A 26,563-nucleotide genomic window follows, 5' to 3' on the forward strand; every position below is an offset into this window, starting at 1 on the left:
GAATATTAAGGAAAAAAAAAGAAAAGAAAAAAATTAATAAAAAAATTCGAAAAAAATAAAAAAAAAATTAAAAATTTAGTTGGGGTAAAATTGTCACAAGTATACCAGTTCGGGATTTTTGATGGTCAAAAAAATAGTTCGGGGTAAATTTGTCACAAGTGTACCAGTTTGGGGTTTTTTGTGGTCAAAAAAATAGTTTTGGGTAAAATTATCACAATTATACCAGTTTAGGGTTTTTCATGGTATTAACCCATATTCTTATGGGATGATGACATAAATGATCCATGAACTTTGACCCAATGTGTAATGTGGTCCTTGAACTTTTAATTTGTTCAATGTGGTTCTTGAATTTTGGCCCAATATGCAATGTGGTCATTGAACTTTTAATTTGTTTAATGTGGTTCATAAACTTTTGGTACATGTTCAATTTAGTCTATAAACTGTATGAATATGTTCAATGTTGTCATGGATGATATTGAATATTGAAATAAAATTCAAGGACTATATCGAACAAATTAAAATTTTAATGATCAGATTACATATTTGGCCAAAATTTAAAAACTATTTATGTTATTATCTTTATTCTTATTAAAAGTTTCTATAGGACGACGTGGCTAAAGTAAAGGTGCCTGAACAATATTGCAAAGTAAATTGCAATTCAAGTGAAAATCTGACCATTAAACTGAAACTGAGACTTTCTAACGTCACTGTAGTTAGTACTACCTCCATATAAGACCATTGAAGTTCCGTACATGATTTTAATTTTGCTTTTCTCATCAAATCACTTGCTAAACCGATGAATCGATGCCTTCACAATAAATGAATAAACAAATATATATATTTTCCTTTTTTTTATTGAGATTAAATCAATATGGACTTAGTCTATCCTAACCGTTAATCACATGGATTTAGCATGAATGGCTGTTGTTGTTTAGACTCCATTTGTTTTGCGGAAAATGAATAATTTAAAAAATATTTTTCTAAAAATGATTGCCTATATTACTCGAAATAATTAGTTAGTTGAAAATGTTATCATTATAGACTTTAAATAATTTTCGCGGATGATATTTTTTGTTTTTTCATTTTTGTAAGTGATACAAGCGATCATTTTTAGGAAAATTATTTTTCAGATCATTTATTTTTCTCGAAACAAACTGAGCCTAAGAGTCGATGTCCAAGCCTATATAAGAATTTCTCCGATTGAATAGCAGGGTCTCACTTCGATGATCGCCTCTATAGTTTTTTCTTCTTTTGAGTCAAATTTTTGCCGGGATAACGGCACAAATGATTCTTAAATTTCGGCCTAATGTGCAAAGTGGTCTTTGATCCTTGAACTTTATCCGAATATGTAATACGATATCTGAATTTTTAAGTTGTTCGATGCGGTTCCTGTACTTTTGGTGCACGTTCAATTTAATCCATGGACTTTCATGGACGACATTAAACATTTTCATATAATATAGGGATTAAATTGAATTTGAACTAATACTCCAGGGATCATATTAAAACAATTCAGAAGTTCAGAGACGACATTGTTTCCTTTAAGCTACAGCCGTGGTAATATCGAACAAATTAAAAGTTTTTGCTCAATATACCATTTGTGTGATTTTACGTGTAGGCACCCAAAATAAATTTTGAGGGAGACTCGCCGACCGCGCGCCACGTGTGCGGGTTCCAATCAGCAAAAGCAAGCGTTTCGGAGTGGGGGACAGGACAGGACAGCACGGAAGAAGAGGGGGGCGATGGTGGTTTATCCGCCGCGCTTTGTTATCTCCGCCTCCGCCCCCCCCACATCCTCGCTCCGCTCAAATAACTCCTCCTCCCTCCAACGGACCTCTCGAAGCTCCCCCCCTCTCCCCCTTACGTTTACCCTCCTTCTCTCTCTCTCTCTGCAACTGCCCTCAGATCTCTCCCTCTCCCTCTCCCTCTCCTTCCCTCCCTCCGCGCCAAAAAAAATGCAGTCCTCCCTCTCCCTCTCCTTCGCGGCCCCGTCCCCCAGATCGCGCCTCCCCCCCGCCGCCGCCGCCGCCGCCGAGCCGTCGCTCTCCGCCCCGATAAGCCTCCGGTTCTGCGGCCTGCGGCGCGAGGCCCTCGGGTTCACCCCTCTCAGGCAGCCGGCCTCGCGCCGCGCCCCCGCCCCCCGCGTCCAAGTCCGCGGCAGGGGGAAGGTCACCTCGGCCTCCCTGTCCGACAACGGGAGCGCGCCGAGGTCGTTCGACTACGATCTGGTCATCATTGGAGCTGGCGTCGGCGGACACGGCGCCGCGCTCCACGCCGTCGAGAAGGTATCGTTGGTGATCCCGGTTTTTTTTCTTGCGGTTTGGCTTCCGTTTTGAGTGAGTACAAGGCTTGTTCTAGCTGGGACGAGGTGTTGGCGTCGTCGATTAGTCCGCTAGATGCTGTGAAATGTGCATATTTAACTTTGGACAGATCGCTTGTGCCTTCAAGTGGGTCTATGTTTCATCATCGTTGCTTGTTGTTTGGATATCCGGGAAGTTCATAGTTTGATTATACTGAACGATGCGAAAGTTGATTTTGCTATGAAATGAAGCTTCGAATGATGTTTTAGTAAAAGGAAACATTTACCCGCGTCTCATTCTTGGGGCCTACTTGCGGCGGCATTTTCATGCTTTTCCAAAAACTCGCCCTTCCTTTGTATAATCAGGTTGCTAATGTCGTCGTTGACTAGAGTTTCTTGCGATTCTGTCACTTTAAACCTACCCGCTTGAGGACGTCCTGCATTGTTGCTTGGAAAATGGATCAACAAACAGATGCCCATCGATGCAATTCCTTTTCGAGTGTTTTGGTAAATTGGTGTCTAGAGCGTTGTGCCGTTAATCCATATCTTCGCCACTTACACGCAGAAGAGAGAAATCTACGTTGTTTAGTCTGTAAACTCCTCTTCTTAAAATGGCAGGTATATATTGTTATCTTCAACTGCCATTAAAAGCTCATGAGTAGGTTTTATCTTGGTTGCAATTTTTGCCAACCTTCCACGAGCAAAATCCACATCATCTATTGGAAATGACTTGCGAGAAGATGGTTCAAGGGAGAAGAATATGCCTCTTGTTGTAAAAATTAACACCCCAGAATACGACAATGAAAGATAATTTATTTCATCGCAAAATTATAATGTAGAGTTTTTTTTTTCTGCAAAAGTGTGAAAGTCATAAGTTTCGATCGAAGTGCCTTCTTGAGGTCAAAGTAAATTTGGCTATGCGCCACGACCTTTGGACTTTTTGCTTCTTGTCCTTGTAACTTTGCGGAGTTCTTTTCACTACTCTACACTTGGCCTTAATGTGTGCCTATGGTCCAATCCTTGATGTTATTCTGCTGATTGTGAGCTTTTATTCCACAATCGCATTTTCCAAATCTTTATTATTAGTGTTGTTATAAACTTCAATTCCTGTTTGCTAATTGTGTTGCATAAAGCTACATATTTAGGGTCTAAAAACTGCCATCATTGAAGGAGATGTTGTGGGGGGAACCTGTGTAAACAGAGGTTGTGTGCCTTCTAAAGCTCTCTTGGCTGTGAGTGGTAGGATGCGCGAACTTCAGAGCGATCATCACTTGAAGGCTTTGGGATTGCAGGTACTTGTTGATCCATTGAATGACAGTGTCTGTTGGAACTATTACTTAATTAACACAGCTCCTGAAAACATAAATGATATGCTAATGTAAGAGATAACTTATTCTTTTGATTTGATCTTTATAGGTCGCAGCCGCTGGTTATGATAGACAGGGAGTTGCTGATCATGCAAATAATCTGGCTTCAAAAATTCGTAGCAATTTGACTAATTCAATGAAGGCACTGGGGGTGGACATATTGACTGGCATAGGCACAATTGTGGTGAGTTTGTCTCCGGCTCTCTAGCTCTCTGCTGAGGAGAGGATAAACATATTGGATTTCCACCTCAATGTATTTGGTGCACTTAATATGAACTAATGTCATCTTCCTATCCTCTATGTACTCATTCAGGGTCCTCAAAAGGTCAAATATGGAAAAGTTGGCTTCACTGACAATGTAATAACAGCAAAAAACATCATCATTGCGACTGGTTCCGTACCCTTCGTTCCCAAGGGGATTGAAGTTGATGGTAATGCTCTTCGAATACATAGTCGACTTTTTGTTTGAGTATGATGAAAAAGAACATTTTCTTGGAAGCATATTGTGGGATGAATGGCTTCTTTAAGATTATGGTTTGTCATCCTAATTCCAATGCAGACCTACTTACATGCCGTATCGTCTAAATATAGAAGTCAGTTATGGTTCTCGTTAGTCGAGAAAAACTCATGTTATACTGTGCTTCATGCAATGAGGAAGGGCATAATTTATGGATCACATGGATTAAGTCCACATAGTTTGCCAATGGAGAATGATTTAGTCCATATGTTTTTCAGTTGTTTCTTACACGTGAGGTATTGTGGCACATTGCCCAACAACCTTATGGTTTATTTGAAAAAGCTAATTCCCTAAAAGTTATTACTTACTATCGTTCTTTTACATTAAAATCAACAATGAAAGGATGTTTGGAACATTGAAAGATTTTATTGATAGTACTTTTGCAATTTTTTTGTCCAATTCTTTGCTTACCGTTTGGCTTTTTCTAGTCTTGCTGATGCCTATACATGGATCCTTTTATTTATGGGTAGGAAAAAATATAATGAGAAGCACACTAGTCTTTGCACATTCATTTTCTCATGTCCAGGATTAAAATCTGTTGCACTACTAGATGTTGATTGCCTAATAAGTACCTGGGCTTAAGTTTCAGCGAGTTTCTCTTCATCTTTTTTTTTTTTATAAGCAAGTGTCCCTTGATCTTTGGTGTAATCATACTTCTATATGTAAAACAATTTGCAGGAAAGACTGTAATCACCAGCGACCATGCACTCAAGCTGGAGTCTGTTCCTGACTGGATTGCTATTGTTGGCAGTGGTTATATTGGTCTTGAATTCAGTGATGTGTATACTGCGCTTGGGAGTGAGGTAGTCCCTGCTCTTCATATTATCTTTGACTTGGAAGATACTGTTTTGTGATTTATTCAAGACGAATAGCTTCTCTAGTATCCCTTTTGTCCATTGTTTTCTGTGTATAAGCTGCATTTACATACATGAGATCATGTGACCATCCTCCATGTTTTAGTTTAGTGCTTGTTGATCAATTAGTACTCTCTATTCTGATTACTTCAATAGCCCATGACTCTTTATAATTGTTAAAGTATCCTACATCACTTGTCTACAAGGTTTATGTTCTAATTATATACATACGGTCTCCCTCCATTTAATGGCTTAAGTCTTTCCATTAGACTTTCTAACATGGTATCTTCCACTGCAAACATATTTTGCATTTGAGGCTCCTGTTCATCAATTCCACGTGCCGTTTTTAGTCCGGTTGGCACGTGAGAGGGTTTATGGTGTCCTTCCACCTTTAGGTTAGACTTCCTAAAAAGAACTAATTATCTTTGATTTGACATTCATAAGGATTCCCTTCACATATATAACTGCGATAACGATTACTATTTCCAGTTTTTGAAATAAATAATGTTTGTTTTGTCATATAGGGCCAACTTGCCGGTGCAGAAAATTTTACTCGTGTTTTACAAGGGGCTTGATATGACTCTTGCACCGCAGGCCTGGACCCTATTAGGACCTAAGGAGTGAAAAAAAATGGTTGTATGCTTTCACACTGTTCCAGCTTATCCAATGAGAGTTGACTGGGTGAACCTGTGACCTTTAATGGCACAACCTGAATTTCCCTCTAGTTGTCTGACCATTACCAATTATTTGAAATCTCTTCGTTTTTTCTACTCTTTGATATACATGGGCATTTTGAATCTTCCTTAAGCAGATAAGTTGATGGCTGAAATTCTATGCAGGTTACTTTTATTGAAGCTCTAGATCAGCTTATGCCTGGATTTGATCCGGAAATAGGTAAATTGGCCCAAAGAGTTCTAATAAATCCGAGGAAAATCGACTATCATACTGGTGTTTTTGCCAGCAAGGTGATTTTATTGGTCATGGACACCTGTGTAGATTCTGGAGTTCAATCTGCAAATTTATTTCCCGTGATATTCTATGCAGATAACTCCAGCAAAGGATGGTAAACCAGTCATGATCGAGCTTATCGATGCTAAGACAAAGGAACCGAAAGATACATTGGAGGTAAACTAACTTATATGGCTTCAAAATGCATAGCAGAACTGATCTCTGTTTCTCCTTAAATAGAAGTAAATGAAGTAAATTATGCTCATGGATGGAATGGCATCCACGATGTGTCACTCTGCAAGACTGTGATAGTGATCAGGGATACAGCTTATATCAGATAGCTGGATGTGTTCTTAAACTTTTTTATGCTATGACCCTTATGTTTACATAAAAAAAATCAATGCGTTCCCTAGACTATAAAACAGAATATTCAAGTTCATCAACCCTTACTCTTCTTCTATAAACATTTCATAGTAAAAATGAATGAACTTTTGTGTTCTCTCTTCATTATTTAGTAATAACTACAATTCCATGATCTCATAGCCAATCATTCAGAGTTGATTGGATCATTCCTACAAGTTTTATCCAAGTAGCAAAGCCACCCTCTATATAATCTTCGTGAAATAGAAAAAGTTACCTTGTAGTTGTCATATTCATTTATCTGTTCAGTCACACCAATTATGTGTTGTTTTATAAGCCTTAAAGATAAATTAATCGACCAGTAGGATGATAGGAGCTCAAGTCACCATTTATAGTTCTTGGAAGTCAACAAAATTTTTGTATACATACGTACGCGCGCGCACACACACGCATATATAAAACACATATATCCTGCTTCCGTAACTCTACAACTTGGATAATTAATGTCCAGGACCAACTTGCTATGACATCATCCACATAGCTCAGAGGATCATTAACTTGATTTTGCAAATTTATGGTTTTCTTCTTGTTCTTGTTCTTGTTGTTCTTCTTCTTCTTCCTGCATTGTACTTACTTCTACCATGGCAATCATTGAAACTGCTTTTGGTACTTGCTATAGGTAGATGCAGCACTTATTGCAACTGGGAGAGCTCCGTTCACAAAAGGTCTTGGCTTAGAAAATGTATGTACATAATTACAATTAATTTAGTTCATATAGCTCGGTTACTCTTGGCTCTTTATGCTCATAAAGTTCTATGTATCACGCTCCACAGATCAATGTAGAGACACAGCGTGGATTTGTTCCTGTTGATGAACGTATGCGAGTGATTGATGCAAATGGCAAATTGGTACGCTCTTATATTACTAAATTGATAGAAACGACTTTTGTGCCAGTTCTGATGGGCACCGACTTCCTCAGGTTCCCCACTTGTATTGCATTGGTGATGCAAATGGTAAAATGATGCTCGCTCATGCTGCTAGTGCACAAGGAATTTCAGGTCAGTTACTAAAACATACTTTTTCAGTCCGTTTCCTTAACTAAGCTAAACGTCATAGTTAAAGCTCTTCCAGTTTCATTTACGCTTATATTGCTTTGACATGTATGTAAATCAGTGGTTGAACAAGTCACCGGAAAGGATCATGTGCTTAATCATCTAAGTATTCCAGCTGCCTGTTTTACCCACCCTGAAATCAGTATGGTTGGACTGACAGAGGTAAGTATTATTTTTTCCAATCACAGTTTAATAGTCGTGTCTCTTTCCATAACATTTGTATTGAGATTGATTAAGAGAGTAACAAATGAAGTGTCTAATCGGACCTTTTCAATTTGGGAATGAATATTAAGTACTCTTGACTTTTGCATTTTATTTTCCCTTTTAATGCTGCTGAGAAGTTACCCAGCACTCAAGGGTTAATCCTTTTCATTTATCTATCATTTTAAGCAATTTTTCAAATTGCAAAATGAAGATATTACTGAAAGAAGTATTTCTCTATTTTGGTCCTCCAAATGTGCTTTTTCCATTTGAAACTTGAAGAACATATACCATTCCTGCGGTTGAGTTTTTGTCGTATTAGATTGAACTCTATTGAAGGTTCTGCTTTTGTCTGCTCTTTCAAGTAAGCTTTTAGAAACTGTTTGTGCTTGTCTTAAATTCTTATTCGAATTGTCGCACATTGGTGTGCAGATTGAAGATGGATTAGTTCCGAGGGTCATCTTCATAGACAGAAAAAGTCTTCTCTAATGGCCTGATACTGTTGTATGATATAGATTTTCAAAAGAAAGATAAGATAGAGATGATCACACTTTGAACTTCAATGCTATTAAGTAGTCGAAGATATTTGGGAAGATCCTTTTGTGCTTGAGGCTGAGAAGATTGAAACAGTGTGAATAGGTGATGTTGACTGTGAGTATCCAATGAAGCACGTAAAAAAATGATATCAAGTTTTCTACATTTTTTTTATAGTTTTGGAATTCCTGAAATTTATGGTATGGGATTGCTCGTGGAATTTTGTGAAGCTGTAATTAACAAAATTTCACCACATGGAGCACTTGAAATTTTGCATTGATTGCTAAATGATGTGAAAAAACTCTTTTCTTTGAGCTGGAATTAATTCTAATTATATTTTATGATTTACGGTAAATTTTTGAAATTCGAAATTTATCATTATCTTTTCACTATGTTTTTTTAATAGTGAAAGGTAAAAATCATTAGTAATCTTGAAGACAAACCTGGGCCTAATACCCTTAAAAATCTCCAACTTTAGCTTATGTCCAAATTTTACCTTTTGTCTCATTGAAAACCTTCAACTTTAGGTCATATCCCAATTCTATCCTAAACTTTTTTTTGTTCGATAAAAAACCTCCAACTTTACGTCCAGTCTAAATTCTACCCTAATTATTTTTTGTCTTATAAAAGACCCTCAACTTTAAATCCAGTACCAAATCTACACTAAATTTTTTGTCTAAAAAAAAAAAATCTTAGCTTTAGGTCCAGTTTCAATTTCACTCTAATTTTTTTGTTTAATAAAAGATTGTCAACTTTAACTTGAGTCACAAATCCGCTTTCCATTAACCCTTCGTCAAAATCACCCTTAGTGATTTTACGCTCGGTCTTCGATCTCTTGTGGTCGGAGAGCTCACGCTTGGGACACCTTAAGAGCTTGTGCTTGAGAGTTTTCCATCTCTCAGTTGTCAAAGAGAAATTTTGATCGGATGGTTAAGGGGGACAGATTTGTGATTCAAATAAAAGTTTGTGGTTTTTTATGCGACTGTAAAAATTTTAGGGTAAAATTGCGACAAGACATAAAGTTGGGGGTGTTTCATGGGACAAAAAAAAGTTTAGGGTAGAATTGGGATATGATCTAAAGTTGAGGGTTTTTTATGGGACAAAAAAAAGTTTATGGTAGAATTGGGACTAGACCTAAAGTTGGAGGTTTTTTATGAGACAAAAGGTAAAATTGGGACAAAAGCTAAAGTTTGAGGTTTTTTAAGGTATTAGGCCGACAAACCTGTGTCTTTTATATTTTAATTTCTTTAGTAATTTGGAAAATATTTTCTAATCTCTTTGTTATCTATTATGATTTGGGGACTTTCAGTTGAGGTTCTGTTTTTAGTGACTTCTCAGCCTCATAACAATGGCACAACATGTCAAGTTAATAGAAAATCAACTCAATCCTTCACTTTGCATTGTTTGTGTAAGATAAATGATGAGGTTCTATTTTTTTTATAGCATACAAAATACGACTAACTCCATGATGAATGCATGAAACCTTTCAAAACATACAAATATAGACATGTAGAGCCATTTATAGTTTTTCTCATTAATGTTTTTGGATTTCAAAATCTTGGAGGGAAAGAAAGAAAAGTAGCAAAATGTGCTTTGTTCCTAAGAAGACAAATAGACCCTAAGTCCACATTTGATTGAACCATGTATACATATAATATATTCATTGGGGATTAGTGTTTCTTCTCATTATAATGAAGATATTTTTCTTCCTTTTTTTGTGAATTGTGATGAAGCCATCTAACCAGATTGTTCTGTTTGCAGCCTCAAGCCAGAGAAAAGGCTCAAAAGGAGGGATTTGAAGTTAGTGTTGCTAAGACAAGTTTTAAGGCTAATACTAAAGCCTTGGCCGAAAACGAAGGGGAAGGGCTTGCAAAGGTCATCTCTGAACTTAGAGCTGTCATTTTTAGTCTATAAGCTTGTTATTTCTGTCTTAAGAATATTGCAAATTGTCCTTCTCATGCTGCTCTTCCTTCCCAGCTTTGTTCATCCTAACAAATTTCATTGGCTCTGGAAATAGATGCATACACAGATTTGCTCCATTACTATTCTCGGTTTTTAGTGTCAGAGATTGAATTTGAACTTTCATTTCTTTGTTTCCAGAAGTGTCTTAAGAATATTATTTCTGTCTCCAGATAGCAATTGCTTACCTCTCTCATGATGTACCCACAGATGATATATAGACCAGACAATGGAGAAATTCTTGGGGTTCACATCTTTGGTCTTCATGCGGCTGATCTCATTCACGAAGCGTCGAATGCAATAGCATTAGGCACAAGTATTAACGTAAGTTGGTTATATCAAAGCTGCTACAGCTTGGTGTCCAAACTACTGCTCTTAATCCTGGTCCTTTTGATATTGTTCCCGGTCCATCCTATCTTGTCTAGACACGGCACAAGTCATGATTCTCAAAAACTTGCCTATGCTCTTCTGACACTTAATATTAATTGATATCACGCAGGACATAAAGTTTGCTGTCCATGCACATCCTACCTTGTCTGAAGTTCTGGACGAACTCTTTAAATCAGCAAAGGTGACATTCCTCACCTACAAGTGAATATGGGTCATGATGTCCCACCGCGAAAGTCTGTGGAGAAGACTATAACCTTGGTTTTGTGTGTTAACAGGTGAATCATCCAGTTACAAGCTCTGTAAGTGAACCAGTTGCAGTCTAAGATTGACAAACACGCCCGAAAATATAAAATTTTTGAAAGATGTGCTTGAATTAGGGAGATTCAACAAATTGTTCGAATCCGGACGGGACGACAGACCAACATGCCAAACCAGGGAAGATCTCCAGAGGTTTCCAGGATGTTTCGAGGCGGGCCAGGCTTGAAAGCAGTAATATGTTTCTCGATTGTGTTATCTATTGCATTTCTGAGATGCTTATATTTATTAAAGCATCATTGAGACACTTTTTCCCCAAGCTTCATTAGAAATATGGACAATATTTACTGAATAAGAGGCCTCTGCATTCAGCATGATGGAAGAGAAACTTGGATCTGAACATCAATGCAGTGGTCCGCCTCATGTCATTGCTAGGTCTGCGGTATTTTCGGTGTTTTAATTGCGATGGCTGATGTGGTACTATCGAACCCCACCCCATGTGGTAGACACACTTCAAATGTGGTATGGATGCGTTCTTGTTGTCGGTTGTAACCCGACGCGAACGCGTCTTCGATGCGGATCTGTCGCTGGGGAACTACGGACGAGCCCAAGCTTGCGGGGGGGGGGGGGGGCGGGGTGTTTCACGGCGAAATGGCCATTTTGGCGACTGCCTCCACCTTACAGACCATGAAATCCATGTGAGATGAAACCTCCACCACCCACTCCTTGCACCCCATTCCCACCCACCGACCCACTTAACAACTAGAATTTGGCAGGCTAGGTGGACAGATTTGAAAGTCTGACTTGCACATGACACATGTCCGGAGTCAAAGAGTTGTACAATGTAGAAATCAAACTGGACAATGACATTTAATTTGACCACAAAAATTTTGGTCCCCCAAAATTAAAATGAAAAAGACCGATGGTAAGCAGAAGCAAACCTAATGGTCAAGAAACTCATGCGCCATATACCACTAAAATCAACTTTAGAGTCCATTTTAGAGTCAAACTGTTTTTCAGAAAATTATTTTTTGATTTTTTCATATTTAAATGACGGAAAATTAATCGATTTACGGAAAATATTTTTCATGGATTGAAAATGAGTTTAGATTAAAGGAAAACAATTTCTCTTTGTCAGAAGAAAATAACTTTTTCTAAACTATTAAACAAATGAAAATAAACTATTTTCTTTGACAATGATTTTCATGGAAAACATTTTCCTATATCATGAAGTTTTCAGTGAAACAAATGCATCATTAAGGTTAATAATCATCTGCACAAGTATGAATATAGACTCGAACACTATCAATATGCAATTGAAATTGACGGTTATTTTTGTAAGAAATATAAGCAATTATTTTTTCTCGAGTTTTCCGTAAAACAAACGCATTATTAAACTTAATATCCATTTCTTTTTAGAATTAACATCCTCTCCTATGGTCATTTGGACAATCGCCCGATAGAACGATGTGAAGGCGAACACCGCGATGATCATAATAACACATCGTAATGCTGTAGCATAATTTATGCACAAAGGAAGAGGAACTCGTTTACTTTGATATGATATAAAGCCCTTTCGAAATGCATCTTTGCTTCGATAGTGAAATGAAAGACAAGTTATTCAAGTGACCAAAGCCGGAAATTTCTAAGGTACGGTAGCGTGCCGTGAAATTACACTTTGTACGATATTTCTGTACTCGATTATAACAACACACCACAACGCGGCAAAACAATCTTGTTACTACATTTTTGTACTTAATTGCGATGGCGGTCCAATATACATCAGAAGGAAATGGAAAAGAAAGGGGGCAACAACAGCTCAACAAGTCAACAACAACCCATCTCCTGCCATTGCCCAGTTGTAAGCTCAAAGCTTAGAGCTGGCCTGGTCTGGCCTGGCCAATTCTTGCAACACCCACCAAGAACAAGAAAAAAAATAAAATAAAATAAAGAAATGGGGAAAAATAAAAACGAAGATAATAAACAAATAAATACAACCGCATTCAATTCCCACATGACCCGTTTGTCTTCCCTCCCGCATCTAGCATTATACTGCTCTTTCTTGAAACCAGCAGCCCCCCCTACTTCTTCGATCCCCCATCGACGAATCGAGAAGAAAAACCATGTTTCTTCTGGACTGGTTTTATGGGGTTCTCGCCTCCCTCGGCCTCTGGCAGAAGGAGGCCAAGATCCTCTTCTTGGGGCTCGACAATGCCGGCAAGACGACGTTGCTCCACATGTTGAAGGACGAGGTCGTTCGCCGTCTCGTTGTCTCGCTGTCGTTGCTTACGATTTGATGTGATTTTTGTTGTTGTTGTTGTTGGGATTGTCGATGGTGATTTCGGAATGTGGGTTTCTTCTTTTTTTTTTAAGAAAGACGTTTTCTTTGGACGAATTTGCAGAGATTGGTGCAGCATCAGCCGACGCAGCATCCGACATCTGAGGAACTCAGTATTGGGAAGATCAAGTTCAAGGCTTTTGATCTGGGGGGTCATCAGATCGCTCGCAGAGTTTGGAAAGATTACTACGCAAAGGTGTGATCTTTATCTTTCTTTTTTGATCAAATCTTTTTCCCACGGTAGAACCAGATTTGTTAGTGCATCGGTTATGTTGCTGATCCGGACCAAAGTGTCTGCTGATGACACGATGTTTTCACGAATTTGCCTTTTTGCTTTTTGCGAATTATGAAACATATCTATGCATCTATGTATGAATTTTCAGCTGGTGTTTGTGGATTGTCTTGCACTGGGAAATCACCATGGGTTGCTTTGGATTCGGCTAGATGCACAAGTTTTGGCATGTTTTCCTATTCATGGGGTTACAAAAGTGTTTCTCTGTGGACCCTGATGGTTTTGTGCTCATAATATCCCGCTTCGATTTTCAGCCTTTTAAAACCAAAAAGACGAAAGTGATCCCGTGTATAGATCTGTTAGCTCGTGTCATGTCTGAATCTCATTGTCTTGATTGAACTTAAAACTATTACCATTCCATCTTTGGACTTCTCTTTCACGGTAGGCAATGAGAGCAACTGAGGCTCCACCAACGGCTACCCTTGGACTTGCTAGCGTTCTTCCACTGTCAGCTGTCTAGTAGACTACATTCTGTCATTCTGTCCAATATCTAGAAAAACAATCTTTATTTTTCTGTCTGTTACTTTGAATGCGACTAAGGTATTGGATTGGCACTTTATCCCTATTTTAGTGAACCAACAATTGCTGAGTGTCGGTTGTGCCATTAGTGAAATGCTTGTGACAGCTGGTTTCTTGAAACCGGACTTGTTGCATTTGAATCAAGTAGGTTATATCCATGGACATGCTTCTTCTTTGCCCCATGAGTTTGGAAAACGGGAAACTATTTCTTCAACCAAAAAACTAATATCGGTGAAGAGAGTTCTTTGCTGGGTTAAAAGGTGGTCATCTGCGACCATGACCGATGGATGCAGCGGATAGAGTGCTTGAACTTTTAGTGAAAAGGATTTATTTGTCAACTATATTAGTTTATAGATCATACGGGTGAAGATGATAGTTTACATTATCTGCTGAGGATGAGAGGAGGAGGTTATTGCGCTACAAAGTGGAAGTGTTTAACCCTATGGCTCTCAATTTAGTAAAGATGGATCATCGATAGCAGTTTTAACTCGAAAAGGTACATATATAGGCAAAGAGCTTTTGTTCATTTGATGGCATTTGCACCTGCATCTATGTTGCCGAGCTTCCTCCTGTGCCATCATTTCATTTAGGCCAGAGACGATGTGCCAGCCAATGACTTTCAACTCCTTTTGTCTTCTAGTTTACAAATTTAACTCTGACAACTCTTTTGCGCACATTTTCAAATGAGTTTGATATCAAATGATTGATCTTCCGAACTTTCTTCTCTAGGTTGATGCAGTGGTATACCTGGTGGACGCCTACGACAAGGAGAGGTTTGCAGAATCAAAGAGGGAGCTTGATGCCCTCCTTTCAGATGAAGCTCTTGCGACTGTGCCTTTCCTCGTGCTCGGGAACAAGATAGATATCCCATATGCGGCTTCGGAGGACGAGCTACGGTATCATCTAGGGCTCACCAACTTCACGACCGGCAAAGGGAAAGTGAATCTTGCAGATCAGACTGTTAGACCCCTCGAAGTGTTCATGTGCAGCATCGTCCGCAAGATGGGTTACGGAGAAGGGTTCAAGTGGATGTCGCAGTACATCAAATAGAGAGCAGATTTGATGGGGTTAGTAAATGTGTTGTGTATTCATGTAGTAGTTCTTTTTTCTCTTGGCAATATTGCAGGTTCAATTTTTAATGAGAAAGAAACCAAATCATCTGATTGCTTTTAATTTATATTGGAAACATAAGCACATAGAGGGTTCATGATCCATGACATTTCCTGATTTATGTTGATCACAGGTCCTGTTTCTGGATAGACATATTTTCGTTGTACAAGGACAATACATTATTGTTCGCTTTTGTTCCACCTGTATTGAAACTCGGTCATTGCTCCCCAAACGAAGTACTCTGCCTGGATTATATAAGTTTATAATAACACAGCTGGTATTTCTGGTCTTTCTGAGGGTCGAAAGCTCGACCTAAATATTGGTCATTGAGCATGAACTATGTAAATCTCTCTGTTGATTTCTTGTTTTAGGGTGGATATGTCTCGACCGAGCATACGGGTACTTCTTATGAGCTTCTTTTGTTGTCGCACTGATGTTCTGAAAATGAACTTAGCACTCTGCAAATATAGTTCGGATGTTTCGGGCAAAAAGAGATATCGGCCTCTTGTGCGCTACTCGACACCGATTGATCACCACATGACTGGTAATTGGACATCAGTATCTCCATTTCGCACTTCTGATTCATCAGTAAGATTCAAAGAGAATCTGCGACGAAAGTCTCGTGACAAAGTAGCCGCCTCTGGAAGGAAAAAGTCGAGTGACTTGAGGCTCTGTTCGCTTTGCGATGTTTTCCGATGAAGTTATGAGATTCTTTGGCGTTCGATGTGCGCGGAAGGGAACGTAGTTCTCGAGGATTTTCGAGCTTAATACTCGATCGGGGCTAGAATATATGGTTCTTCGCTGGGGACGTCCAGTGGCTTCTGGGGTCGGAAGAGAACTGCAGGGCGGGAGTTTGTCCAGTAAGTGAACTGGCCTGACTGTACGTTGCAACTGGCTGTGCTTGTTGGCAAATCATCGATAATGGCCGTGATGGGAGGTGGAATCGAGAGGTACGCGAGTTCCTGAAAATGAGTAGTGATGGAGGTGGAATCGGTACTTTCTTCGGTGGCTTATTCCGCCCGCCAAAACCCGGCACGGTATCGAGACCTCCCGAAATCCTAAACGAAGTACTCGGCCTTCTGTGGAAGCGACACCCGGCTAGCTTCTGTTCCTCCGACGGCGATTTCAACCGGGTCCTGAGTTCGATTGGATAGCCTGGGAGATTTTTTGGAGGGGAAAGTATGGGTTTTTGGAATGTGCGTGCTCCCCCTTTCCTCCCTATGCTATGCTCTCCCGGGGTTCCGTTGAATCTATCCTCCAAGAACACCTCCGCTGCTGCGCAGAGTATGTCTTCGGGATCTTCCACCTCCCTCTGGACTCTGCACTGAGATGCCAGGAGAGATAGTTAAGAAAGAAGAGTACAATGGAGGTCGTCGTGCATAAGGTTTAGGTCTAGTGATCAGATAAAAGTTTTGCGCTCGGTCCGGAATCAACGAGAGAGTTCTGGTCCGCCTCTCGATGGCCATCCTTTCGTGTCGGCGAAGGGTTGCGAGGCCGGACAAGGTACGAAGGGCGAAGCTTGTCAGTGATGACGCGCACATTCACGTTATTGCCTAATGATTCAGCAGCCGTAATGCATCAATTGCACCACAATTCATCAACTATGTTCTCGTAGTATGGCAAGTTGATGATGCCTCTAAAGTTGGAGAGCGAATAAGCCTGTTCTTGTGTCATGGGCTTTTCTTTCCTTTTCTTGATTTGTTGTTTTTTTTCCGGCCATCTAAACCACTTCATTTGTCAAAGGAGCTCTCTCACTCAGACTCTATTAAATGAAAACAATTTCAATCTTCAGGAGATTTTACACAAAACCCTATGAGCTTCGGCTATGGCAAACCTGTGCCCCCGAACTCTTGATCATTACACGATAGCCCCCTCCACTTTCATTTTGTTATAGCCGTTAACCTCTCTTTCTTAACCGTTGGCACGGTGCAGTGCGCATGACTTTCAAAGGGCAGAAATACATTTTCATCTCGTTTTCTCGAAGGAAATATCGTTTTTACGCTTCCTTGACGTAAAAAAAAAATCGGAAGGAAAAAAAAACACCAATTAAATAAAAATGAAAAAGTCTCAATACGCAAAAGGTCAAATAAAAAAATTAATAGTTAATCATTATGTATATGTAAAGGGTTAATCGATGCAGGAAATAAATGATAATATTTTTTTCAAAAAATAAAATCTAAAATTGAAAGGAAACGACAGCATCAACTCAAGAAGAAAATGAGGAACCGAATCAATAACGATATTTTAAATATCAATTATTGCCAATCATCTTCTTGCATTGGTTAATCGTTCAATATATTCAAAATCCATATATATATTTTTTGATTACCCGACCTTTTACTTTTTGTTAGCGAAGCCTTTTTCCTTTTCTACTCAATTATGTTTTCTCTCTCTAAAAAATCTCATTAGCTTATACAAATACTTCCGCGGATTCCGAACAATCTTTGCTTATTGTGCTATCATTCATAGCCACTTCTTCTGATATATTAGTTAATTCATTGTACTCCCCTTTCTTCATTTTTTGGGTTAATACCATGAAAAATCTCAAACTGATATACCCGCAATAAATTTACCCAAAATTAATTTTTTGACCACCTAAAACCCTATATTTGTAATAAATTTACCCTCCACTAATTTTCGTAAAATTAGATTAATACCCCAAAAAATCACAAACTGAGGTAAAATCCCAGACTGGTACACCACATGTCATCCAACTTGTCAATTTAACGGTAAAATTTAACGGAAACTAACGGAGGGTAAATTTATCACAGATGTATCGGTTTGGGGTTTTCTGTGATAACAAAATTAGCTTAGGGCAAAATTTGTCACAAGTGTACCAGTTTGGAGTTTTTTGTGGTATTAATTTTTATTTTTTCTCCCTAAAGTCGAAGGCAAAGGAGAGACTTATTTTGAAAAAATGAAGAAGAAGAAAGACATGAAAGTACACACTACCTCTCGCAAGCCATGGGCATTGCATTTGTAAACCGAAATAGTTAACGGGTATAATAAAATGGAAAATTCAACAAAGATAATGCATAGTAGTCGCACTTGCGTATTACCCTAAAGTCTGGAGGAGATTAGGGTAATTCTCCCCGATTTCCAAAACACGAATCTATCTATCTATCTGTATATATTAATCAGCATATTAAATTGAAAGTCTCTTGTTTTTTTGCGAGCAAAAGGTTTGCCCCCGAAGTCACAAGCATAGCCTTCACCTTGCCATTAATTTTGATCCGCCCCATTCGGCAAGCACGTCCTCACCGTACATCTGTCTAGCACCCGCCAAATTCCAACGGCCCAACTAAAGCGTAGATCACGATGTCCAGCCTTCGTGCCAAAGCTATAGAACAAAGCGCATATATTTGAAATGGTACCAAGCTGCTACTGCGGCTAAAGAAAGTGGCCTTCAAAACCTTCAAGCACTCACCTTTCATAAATCTTTCTTGTTTTCGGCTGTAAAGAAGAAGAAAAACAGAGGAGTGATGTCTCTGGTGGATTGGTTCTCTGGGTTTCTGGCGTCTCTCGGTTTGCGGCAGAAGGAAGCCAAGATCTTGTTCTTGGGGCTGGATAATGCAGGGAAGACCACTCTGCTTCGCATGTTGAAGGATGAGGTACTTTCGTTTCGTTTGACTTCACAGAGACTCCCTTCGATGGAAATACACAGTTCTGAAGCTGCTTTTCTCGTATCATGATCGAGAATTTCTCTTTCCAATCCGTTCTCATTTTCGTCATTGATTCTTTGTTTCTCGAGGCCTCTCTTCATTTCGTCCCCTGCGTGCTGACTGCATGACTCTTGCACTTGTGTGGTATCAGTTCATCGTGTATTTCTTGCTGCAGTGCGTTTATGTAGGGCGTTCATAGGAGGACGCATGCTTATTGAACGTAAGCTGAGCAATTCTGATATGGTTCTGCGATTGGCAGAGATTGGTTCAGCACCAACCCACCCAGTTCCCGACCTCAGAGGAAGTGAGCATAGGGAAGATGAAGTTCAAAGCTTTCGACTTGGGTGGTCGCCAGATCGCTCGTAGGGTCTGGCGGGACTGCCACGCTAAGGTGAAGTTTTCCTCTTTTTCTCTCCTCATCGAAAGCTCCGGATGTGGGATGCCCCTTTAATTGCGTGCCTTCTGGTTCATTCATTCCCGGATTCTGTGATAGTTTCTAAATCTTCATGCGAGAATGATGCACGCGGGGTGGATCGTCCTGCCGAGAGGAGTAGGCTGCTTTTTTGCCCCATGAGTTTGGAAAACCGGAAAAACTTTTCCTTCACCCAATAAAACTGATATCGGTGAAGAGAGTTCTTTGCTGGGTTAAAAGTTGGTCCTCTGCGACCATGACCGATGAATGCAGCAGATAGAATGCTGGAACTTTTAGGGATCTTAAGCTAGCGTCGATAGGGTCAAGCATGTTGCCATCATGAATCTAAACTTAAATGTAACTATGTGCACGTGAAATAGCTGAAAAAGGATTTATCTGTCGACTACATGACATAAGGGTGGAGATGACGGTTTACATTATCTGCTGAGGACGAGAGGAGAAGGCTCTCTTCCATTTAGTAAAAAGAGGGATCTTCGACAGCAGTTCTAACTCGAAAAGGTAAATGTAGAGGCGAAGGGCTCTTGCTCATATCGATCGCATTTGCTCCTGCATCTATGTCGCCGAGCGTCCTCCTGTCCCGTCATTTCGTTTAGGCCGGAGGCGATGTGCGACTCAATGACTTTCCACTCCTTTCGTCTTCTAGTTTACAAATTTAACTCGGGACAGCTCTTGTTGCCCACGTTTTCAAATGAGATTAGTATCAAGCGATTGATCTTCCCGACTTTCTTCTCTAGGTTGATGCAGCAGTATACCTGGTGGACGCCCACGACAAGGAGAGGTTTGCGGAATCAAAGAGGGAGCTCGATGCCCTCCTTTCAGAGGAAGCTCTTGCCAAGGCGCCTTTCCTCGTGCTCGGGAACAAGATAGATATCCCGTATGCGGCTTCTGAGGACGAGCTGCGGTATCATCTCGGGCTCACCAACCTCACGACCGGCCAATGGAAAGTGAATCTCGCAGATCAGACTGTTAGACCCCTCAAAGTGTTCATGTGCAGCATCGTGCGCAAGATGGGCTACGGCGAAGGGTTCAAGTGGATGTCGCAGTACATCAAGTAGAGAGCCGATCTGTGGGGGGTTAGTAAACGTGTCGTATGGATGTTGTACTTCTTTTTTGCCATAGCCGAAGCCTTTTTCCTTTTCTACCTAATCATGCGTTTTCTCTCCGAAACATCTCATTAGTTACCCGACCTGTTCTTGGGTCATGCATGGGCTTTTCTTTCCTTTTCTTGATTTTTTTTTTCCGGCCATCTAAACCACTTCATTTGTCAAAGGACCTCTTTAACTAAAACTCTATTAAATGAAAAGAATTTTAATGTTTAGGAGATTTTACACAAAACCCTATGAGCTTCGGCTATGGCAAATCTGTGCGCTCGAACTCTTGCTCATTACACAATACCCCCCTCCACTTTCATTTTGTTGTAGCCGTTAACTTCTCTTTCTTAACTGTCGGCACGGTGCAGTGCGCGTGACTTTCAAAGGATAAAAATACATTTTCATCTCGTTTTCTCGAAGGAAATATTGTTTTTACGCTTCCTTGACGTAAAAAAAAAATTGAAGAAAAAATAAAATAAAACACCAATTAAATAAAAATGAAAAAGTCTCAATACCGGAAAGGTCAAATAAAAAAATTAATAGTTAATCGTTATGTATATGTAAAGGGTTTATCGATGCAAGAAATAAATGATAATATTTTTTCCAAAAAATAAAAATAAAAATTGAAAGGAAACGACAGCATCAACTCAACAAGAAAATGAGGAACCGAATCAATAACGATATTTTAAATATCAATTATTGCCAATCATCTTCTTGCATTGGTTAATCGTTCAATATATTCAAAATCTATATATATATTTGGTTACCCGACCTTCTACTCTTTGTTAGCGAAGCCTTTTTCCTTTTCTACTCAGTTATGTTTCTTCTCTCTGAAATATCTCATTAGCTCTACAAATACTTCCGCGAATTCCTAACAATCTTACTTATTATGTTATTATTGATAGTCACTTCTTCCGATATATTAGTTAATTCATTGTACTCCCTTTTCTTTATTTTTTAGGTTAATATCATGAAAAATCCCAAATTGATACATCCACGATAAATTTACCCCAAATTAATTTTTTGACTACTAAAAACCCTACATTTGTGATAAATTTACCCTCTACTAATTTCCATGAAATTGGATTAATACCACGAAAAATCACAAACTAAGGTAAAACCCCAAACCGGTATACCACGTGTCATCCAACTCGTCAATTTAACGGTAAAATTTAACTGAAACTAACGGAGGATAAATTTGTCACAGGTGTATCTGTTTGGAGTTTTCTGTGGTAAAAAGATCAACTTGGGGCAAAATTTGTCACAAGTGTATCAATTTGGGGTTTTTCGTGATATTAATTTTTATTTTTTTCCCCAAAGTAGAAGGCATAGGAGAGATTTATTTTGAAAAAAGAAGAAGAAGAAAGACATGAAAGTACACACTACCCCTCGCAAGCCATGCACATTGCATTTCTAGACCGAGAATCGTAACCGAGAGAGTTAATGGGTATAATAAAATGGAAAATTCAACAAAGATAATGCATAGTAGTCGCACTTGCGTATTACCCTAAAGTCAGGAGGAGATTTGCGTAATTCTCCCCGATTTCCAAAACACTAATCTGTCTATCTATCTGTATATATTAATCAGCATATTAAATCGAAAGTCTCTTGTTGTTTTGCGAGCCTAAAGGTATCCCGAAGTCCAAACACGGCCTTCGTCTTGCCATTAATCTTGATCCGTCCGATTCGACAAGCACATCCTCCGATTCGACAAGACAATCCTCACCGTACATCTGTCTAGTACCTGCCAAATTCCAATTCCTCAACTAAAGCGTAAGATCACGACGTCGACCGTTCGTGCCAAAACGATAGAACATAGAGCATAAATTTGAAAAAAAATGGTTCCAGGCTGCTGCTGCAGCTAAAGAAAGTGGCCTTCAAACCTTCAAGCACTCACCTTTCATAAATCTTTCTTGTTTTCGGCTGTAAAGAAGAAGAAAAACAGAGGAGTGATGTCTCTGGTGGATTGGCTCTCTGGGTTTCTGGCGCCTTGGGACTGGATAATGCAGGGAAGACCACTCTGCTTCGCATGTTGAAGGATGAGGTACTTTCGTTTCGTTTGACTTCATAGAGACTCCCTTCGATGGAAATACACAGTTCTGAAGTTGCTTTTCTCTTATCATGATCTGAGAATTTCTCTTTCCAATCCATTCTTATTTTCGTCATTGATTCCTTTTGTTTCTTGAGGCCTCTCTTCATTTCGTCCTCTGTGTGCTGATTGCATGACTCTTGCGCTTGTGTGCTATCGGTTTATCGTGTATTTCTTGCTGCAGTGCGTTTATGTAGCACGTTCATAGGAGGACGCGCACTTATTGAACGTAAGCTGAGCAATTCTGATATGGTTCTGCGATTGGCAGAGATTGGTTCAGCACCAACCCACCCAGTTCCCGACTTCAGAGGAAGTGAGTGTAGCGAAGATGAAGCACCAACCCACCCAGTTCCCGACTTCAGAGGAAGTGAGTGTAGCGAAGATGAAGCACCAACCCACCCAGTTCCCGACTTCAGAGGAAGTGAGTGTAGGGAAGATGAAGTTCAAAGCTTTCGACTTGGGTGGTTGCCAGATCGCTCGTAGGGTCTGGCGGGACTACTATGCTAAGGTGAAGTTTTCCTCTTTTTCTCTCCTCATTGAAAGCTCCGGATGTGGGATGCCCCTTTAATTGCGTGCCTTCTGTTTGATTCATTTGCGGATTCTGTGATAGTTTCTAAATCTTATGCGCAAAATGATGCATGCGGGGTGGATCGTCCTGCCGAGAGGAGTCGGATGCTTTTTTGCCCCATGAGTTTGGAAAACGGGAAAAACTTTTCCTTCAGCCAATGAAAGTGATATCGGCGAAGAGAGTTCTTTGCTGGGTTAAAAGGCGGTCCTCTGCGACCATGACCGATGGATGCAGCAGATAGAATGCTAGAACTTTTAGTGATCTTAAGCTAGCGTCGATAGGGTCAAGCATGTTACCATCATGAAACTAAACTTAAATGTAACTATGTGCACGTGAAAAAGGATTTATCTGTCGACTACATTAATCATGTGTCACGGGTCGATCGATCTAGCGTTCCCACATCCGTGCGGCCTTAGGAATTTCTCCCCAAGTAAGCCTTTCCACACTCACACTTGCAAGAACTTTAGAGAGAGAAACTCTAAAGAGAGAAGCTCTGAACTTTGTATTGCTTCTTGGAAATGAGAGATGATCAAATGAGGGGAAGAGACCCCATTATATACAAGTATCGGGCTGACCGTATCCGTAGATCTCTCCCCGATCTCAACGGTCGAGATCGTACTCCCCCAACTACCCCACCTACAGCATTTATTACGGAAGGGTACAATTACCGTATCGCCCGCCCCCAGGAGTATTCTAGAAGACATCAAGAAAACCCTAGTATTAGAATACTCGGGGCCTGCCTTCTCGTCCAAGGGTCGGTCACGGTCCATCGTCCAGAAAACCTCAGGAACGATCCAATTCTTCGGGCCGTGACATTCTCCCCTACCTATTTGGGCGACGCCCTCGTTGCGTCTTCGGCATGGAAAGCATCGATATGTTTCTTGAATTGCCAAAGAGCTTCCTCGGGCTGCCAACTTGCTTCACTCTCCGGAAGACCCTTCCATCGGATCAAGTATTCTCGCTTCGGCGCACGATATCTCTTCCGTATGACTCGATCCGCCATGATGAAGTCGACGTCTTGATCATAGGAGGTCTTTGCTCCAAGCGGTGCCCGTTGCGACTCCCCTCAATCCGGGTCCTCTTCGTCTACACGGAAAGGTTTAAGCATACTCACATGGAATACCGAATGTACCTTAAGCTTTGGTGGGAGTTCCAGTTTGTATGCGACCTTCCTGACTCGATGCAACACTCGGAATGGCCTCTCATAGTGACGTATAAGCCCTTTATGCACATCCTTGTATCGGAGCACAAGGTGTAGCTTGGCCAACACCAAGTCCCCGACTTGGAATTCCACGTGCCGTCGCTTCTTGTCGGCCCACTTCTTCATGCGCTTCGAGGCCTTGTGTAGACACGTTTGCGCCAAGTCTGCCTGCTCATGCCACTCCTTGGCGAACTTGAAAGCGGATGGGCTACTCCCCTTATAGCCCGTTGCAACCGTACTTGGAGTGAGTGGTTGTTGTCCCATTGCGATCTCGAACGGACTTTGGTTCGTGGACTCGCTCTTTTGAAGATTGTAGGGGAATTGGGCTACATCGATCAACTTCGCCCAATTCACTTGTGTCGTACTTACATTGTGTCGGAGGTACAAAGAGTGCATTGACTCGCTCTGTTTGTCCGTCAGTTTGGGGATGCACGCTCGTGAAGAAGTTGAGATCCGACCCTAATAATTTAAAGAGTTTAGTCCAGAACCTATCCGTGAATCGAGGGTCGCGATCGCTCACGATCGTTTGTGGCACTCCCCAATATTTGATGACGTGCTTCAAGAATAACTTGGCCGCCTCCTCGGCCGGACAATCTTTCGATGCGGGCACGAACGTCGCGTACTTGGAAAATTGATCCACCACGACCATAAGAGTCCGACACCCTTCGGACTTTGGCAAGTTGACAATGAAGTCCATGGAGACACTCTCCCATGGACGCTCCGGGATGGGAAGTGGCTCCAAAAGCCCCGCCGACGACCGTTGTTCAAGCTTGTCTTGTTGGCATACAAGACATGTCCGTACATATGCCTCAATGTCGTTGCGCAAGTGAGGCCAAAAGTATCGATCCTCCACAAGCGCCATAGTGCGGTGGATCCCCGGATGACCCGCCCATTTGGAATCGTGCCACTCTCGTAGGATTTCCTTCCTTAGCTTCCCATGGAGGGGAACGTACAACCGTTGTCCCTTAGTGTAAAGCAAGTCGCCTTCACACCAAAATTGCCGGGTCTTGCCTTCCTGAGCATGGTCGAGGAGTGCCTTGGCGGTTGGATCATGTTTGAGCCCTTCCTTGATCCGTTCGTTCCATGGATTCTCGGGACGAGTTAGGGTTGACGCCAACTCCGCCTTTCGACTAAGAGCGTCGGCCACGGAGTTCGCCTTCCCAGGCTTGTGCGACTCAATGACTTTCCACTCCTTTCGTCTTCTAGTTTACAAATTTAACTCGGGACAGCTCTTGTTGCCCACGTTTTCAAATGAGATTAGCATCAAGCGATTGATCTTCCCGACTTTCTTCTCTAGGTTGATGCAGTAGTATCCCTGGTGGACGCCCACGACAAGGAGAGGTTTGCGGAATCAAAGAGGGAGCTCGATGCCCTCCTTTCAGAGGAAGCTCTTGCCAAGGCGCCTTTCCTCGTGCTCGGGAACAAGATAGATATCCCGTATGCGGCTTCTGAGGACGAGCTGCGGTATCATCTCGGGCTCACCAACCTCACGACCGGCCAATGGAAAGTGAATCTCGCAGATCAGACTGTTAGACCCCTCGAAGTGTTCATGTGCAGCATCGTGCGCAAGATGGGCTACGGCGAAGGGTTCAAGTGGATGTCGCAGTACATCAAGTAGAGAGCCGATCTGTGGGGGGTTAGTAAACGTGTCGTATGGATGTTGTACTTCTTTTTTGCCATAGCCGAAGCCTTTTTCCTTTTCTACCTAATCATGCGTTTTCTCTCCGAAACATCTCATTAGTTACCCGACCTGTTCTTGGGTCATGCATGGGCTTTTCTTTCCTTTTCTTGATTTTTTTTTTCCGGCCATCTAAACCACTTCATTTGTCAAAGGACCTCTTTGACTAAAACTCTATTAAATGAAAAGAATTTTAATGTTTAGGAGATTTTACACAAAACCCTATGAGCTTCGCTATGGCAAACCTGTGCGCTCGAACTCTTGCTCATGACACAATACCCCCCTCCACTTTCATTTTGTTGTAGCCGTTAACCTCTTTTTCTTAACTGTCGACACGGTGCGGTGTGCGTGACTTTCAAAGGGTAGAAATACATTTTCATCTCGTTTTCTCGAAGGAAATATCGTTTTTACGCTTCTTTTGACGTAAAAAAAATGGAAGAAAAAAATAAAATAAAACACCAATTAAATAAAAATGAAAAAGTCTCAATACCGGAAAGGTCAAATAAAAAAATTAATAGTTAATCGTTATGTATATGTAAAGGGTTAATCGATGCAAGAAATAAATGATAATATTTTTTCCAAAAAATAAAAATAAAAATTGAAAGGAAACGACAGCATCAACTCAACAAGAAAATGAGGAACCGAATCAATAACGATTTTTTAAATATCAATTATTGCCAATCATCTTCTCGCATTGGTTAATCGTTCAATATATTCAAAATCTATATATATATTTTTTGGTTGCCCGACTTTTACTTTTTGTTAGCGAAGCCTTTTTCCTTTTCT

General features: G+C 40.6%; 4 protein-coding genes across 5 annotated transcripts; all 4 read left to right on the forward strand.

Annotated features, from left to right (window-relative positions):
• The first annotated feature begins 1,922 nt into the window (after positions 1-1,922).
• On the forward strand, positions 1,923-11,170 carry LOC115677211 (dihydrolipoyl dehydrogenase 2, chloroplastic-like). Its single transcript, XM_030600334.2, has 15 exons — positions 1,923-2,285; positions 3,445-3,591; positions 3,716-3,850; positions 3,980-4,097; positions 4,862-4,986; positions 5,877-6,002; positions 6,082-6,162; positions 7,025-7,087; positions 7,179-7,253; positions 7,325-7,403; positions 7,519-7,619; positions 9,954-10,067; positions 10,362-10,475; positions 10,651-10,722; positions 10,817-11,170. Exons 1-15 carry the CDS (start codon positions 1,956-1,958, stop codon positions 10,862-10,864), a joined length of 1,728 nt encoding a protein of 575 aa, XP_030456194.2. The 5' UTR covers positions 1,923-1,955; the 3' UTR covers positions 10,865-11,170.
• Positions 11,171-12,796: 1,626 nt separating this feature from the next.
• Positions 12,797-15,522, forward strand: LOC130135699 (GTP-binding protein SAR1A-like). Of its 2 annotated transcripts, XM_056305292.1 has the most exons (4): positions 12,797-13,048; positions 13,199-13,330; positions 14,675-15,012; positions 15,189-15,522. In XM_056305292.1, exons 1-3 carry the CDS (start codon positions 12,920-12,922, stop codon positions 14,993-14,995), a joined length of 582 nt encoding a protein of 193 aa, XP_056161267.1. In that variant the 5' UTR covers positions 12,797-12,919; the 3' UTR covers positions 14,996-15,012; positions 15,189-15,522. The 2 variants fall into 2 exon arrangements, with proteins under 2 accessions (XP_056161267.1, XP_056161266.1); XM_056305291.1 differs by lacking the exon at positions 15,189-15,522 and having other exon boundaries at positions 14,675-15,157.
• Positions 15,523-18,537: 3,015 nt separating this feature from the next.
• On the forward strand, positions 18,538-20,205 carry LOC130135700 (GTP-binding protein SAR1A-like). Its single transcript, XM_056305293.1, has 3 exons — positions 18,538-18,666; positions 18,977-19,108; positions 19,885-20,205. Exons 1-3 carry the CDS (start codon positions 18,538-18,540, stop codon positions 20,203-20,205), a joined length of 582 nt encoding a protein of 193 aa, XP_056161268.1.
• Positions 20,206-21,684: 1,479 nt separating this feature from the next.
• Positions 21,685-25,729, forward strand: LOC130135724 (GTP-binding protein SAR1A-like). Its single transcript, XM_056305345.1, has 5 exons — positions 21,685-21,688; positions 22,173-22,285; positions 22,599-22,604; positions 22,713-22,838; positions 25,397-25,729. The coding sequence occupies exons 1-5, from the start codon at positions 21,685-21,687 to the stop codon at positions 25,715-25,717; spliced, it is 570 nt and encodes a 189-aa protein (XP_056161320.1). The 3' UTR covers positions 25,718-25,729.
• The last annotated feature ends 834 nt before the right edge of the window (positions 25,730-26,563 follow it).

This window comes from Syzygium oleosum, unplaced genomic scaffold (genome assembly GCF_021117445.2).
Source record: "Syzygium oleosum isolate NSW1041296 unplaced genomic scaffold, Sole_v2.1 Sole_v2.37, whole genome shotgun sequence".
Lineage (NCBI taxonomy): Eukaryota > Viridiplantae > Streptophyta > Magnoliopsida > Myrtales > Myrtaceae > Syzygium > Syzygium oleosum.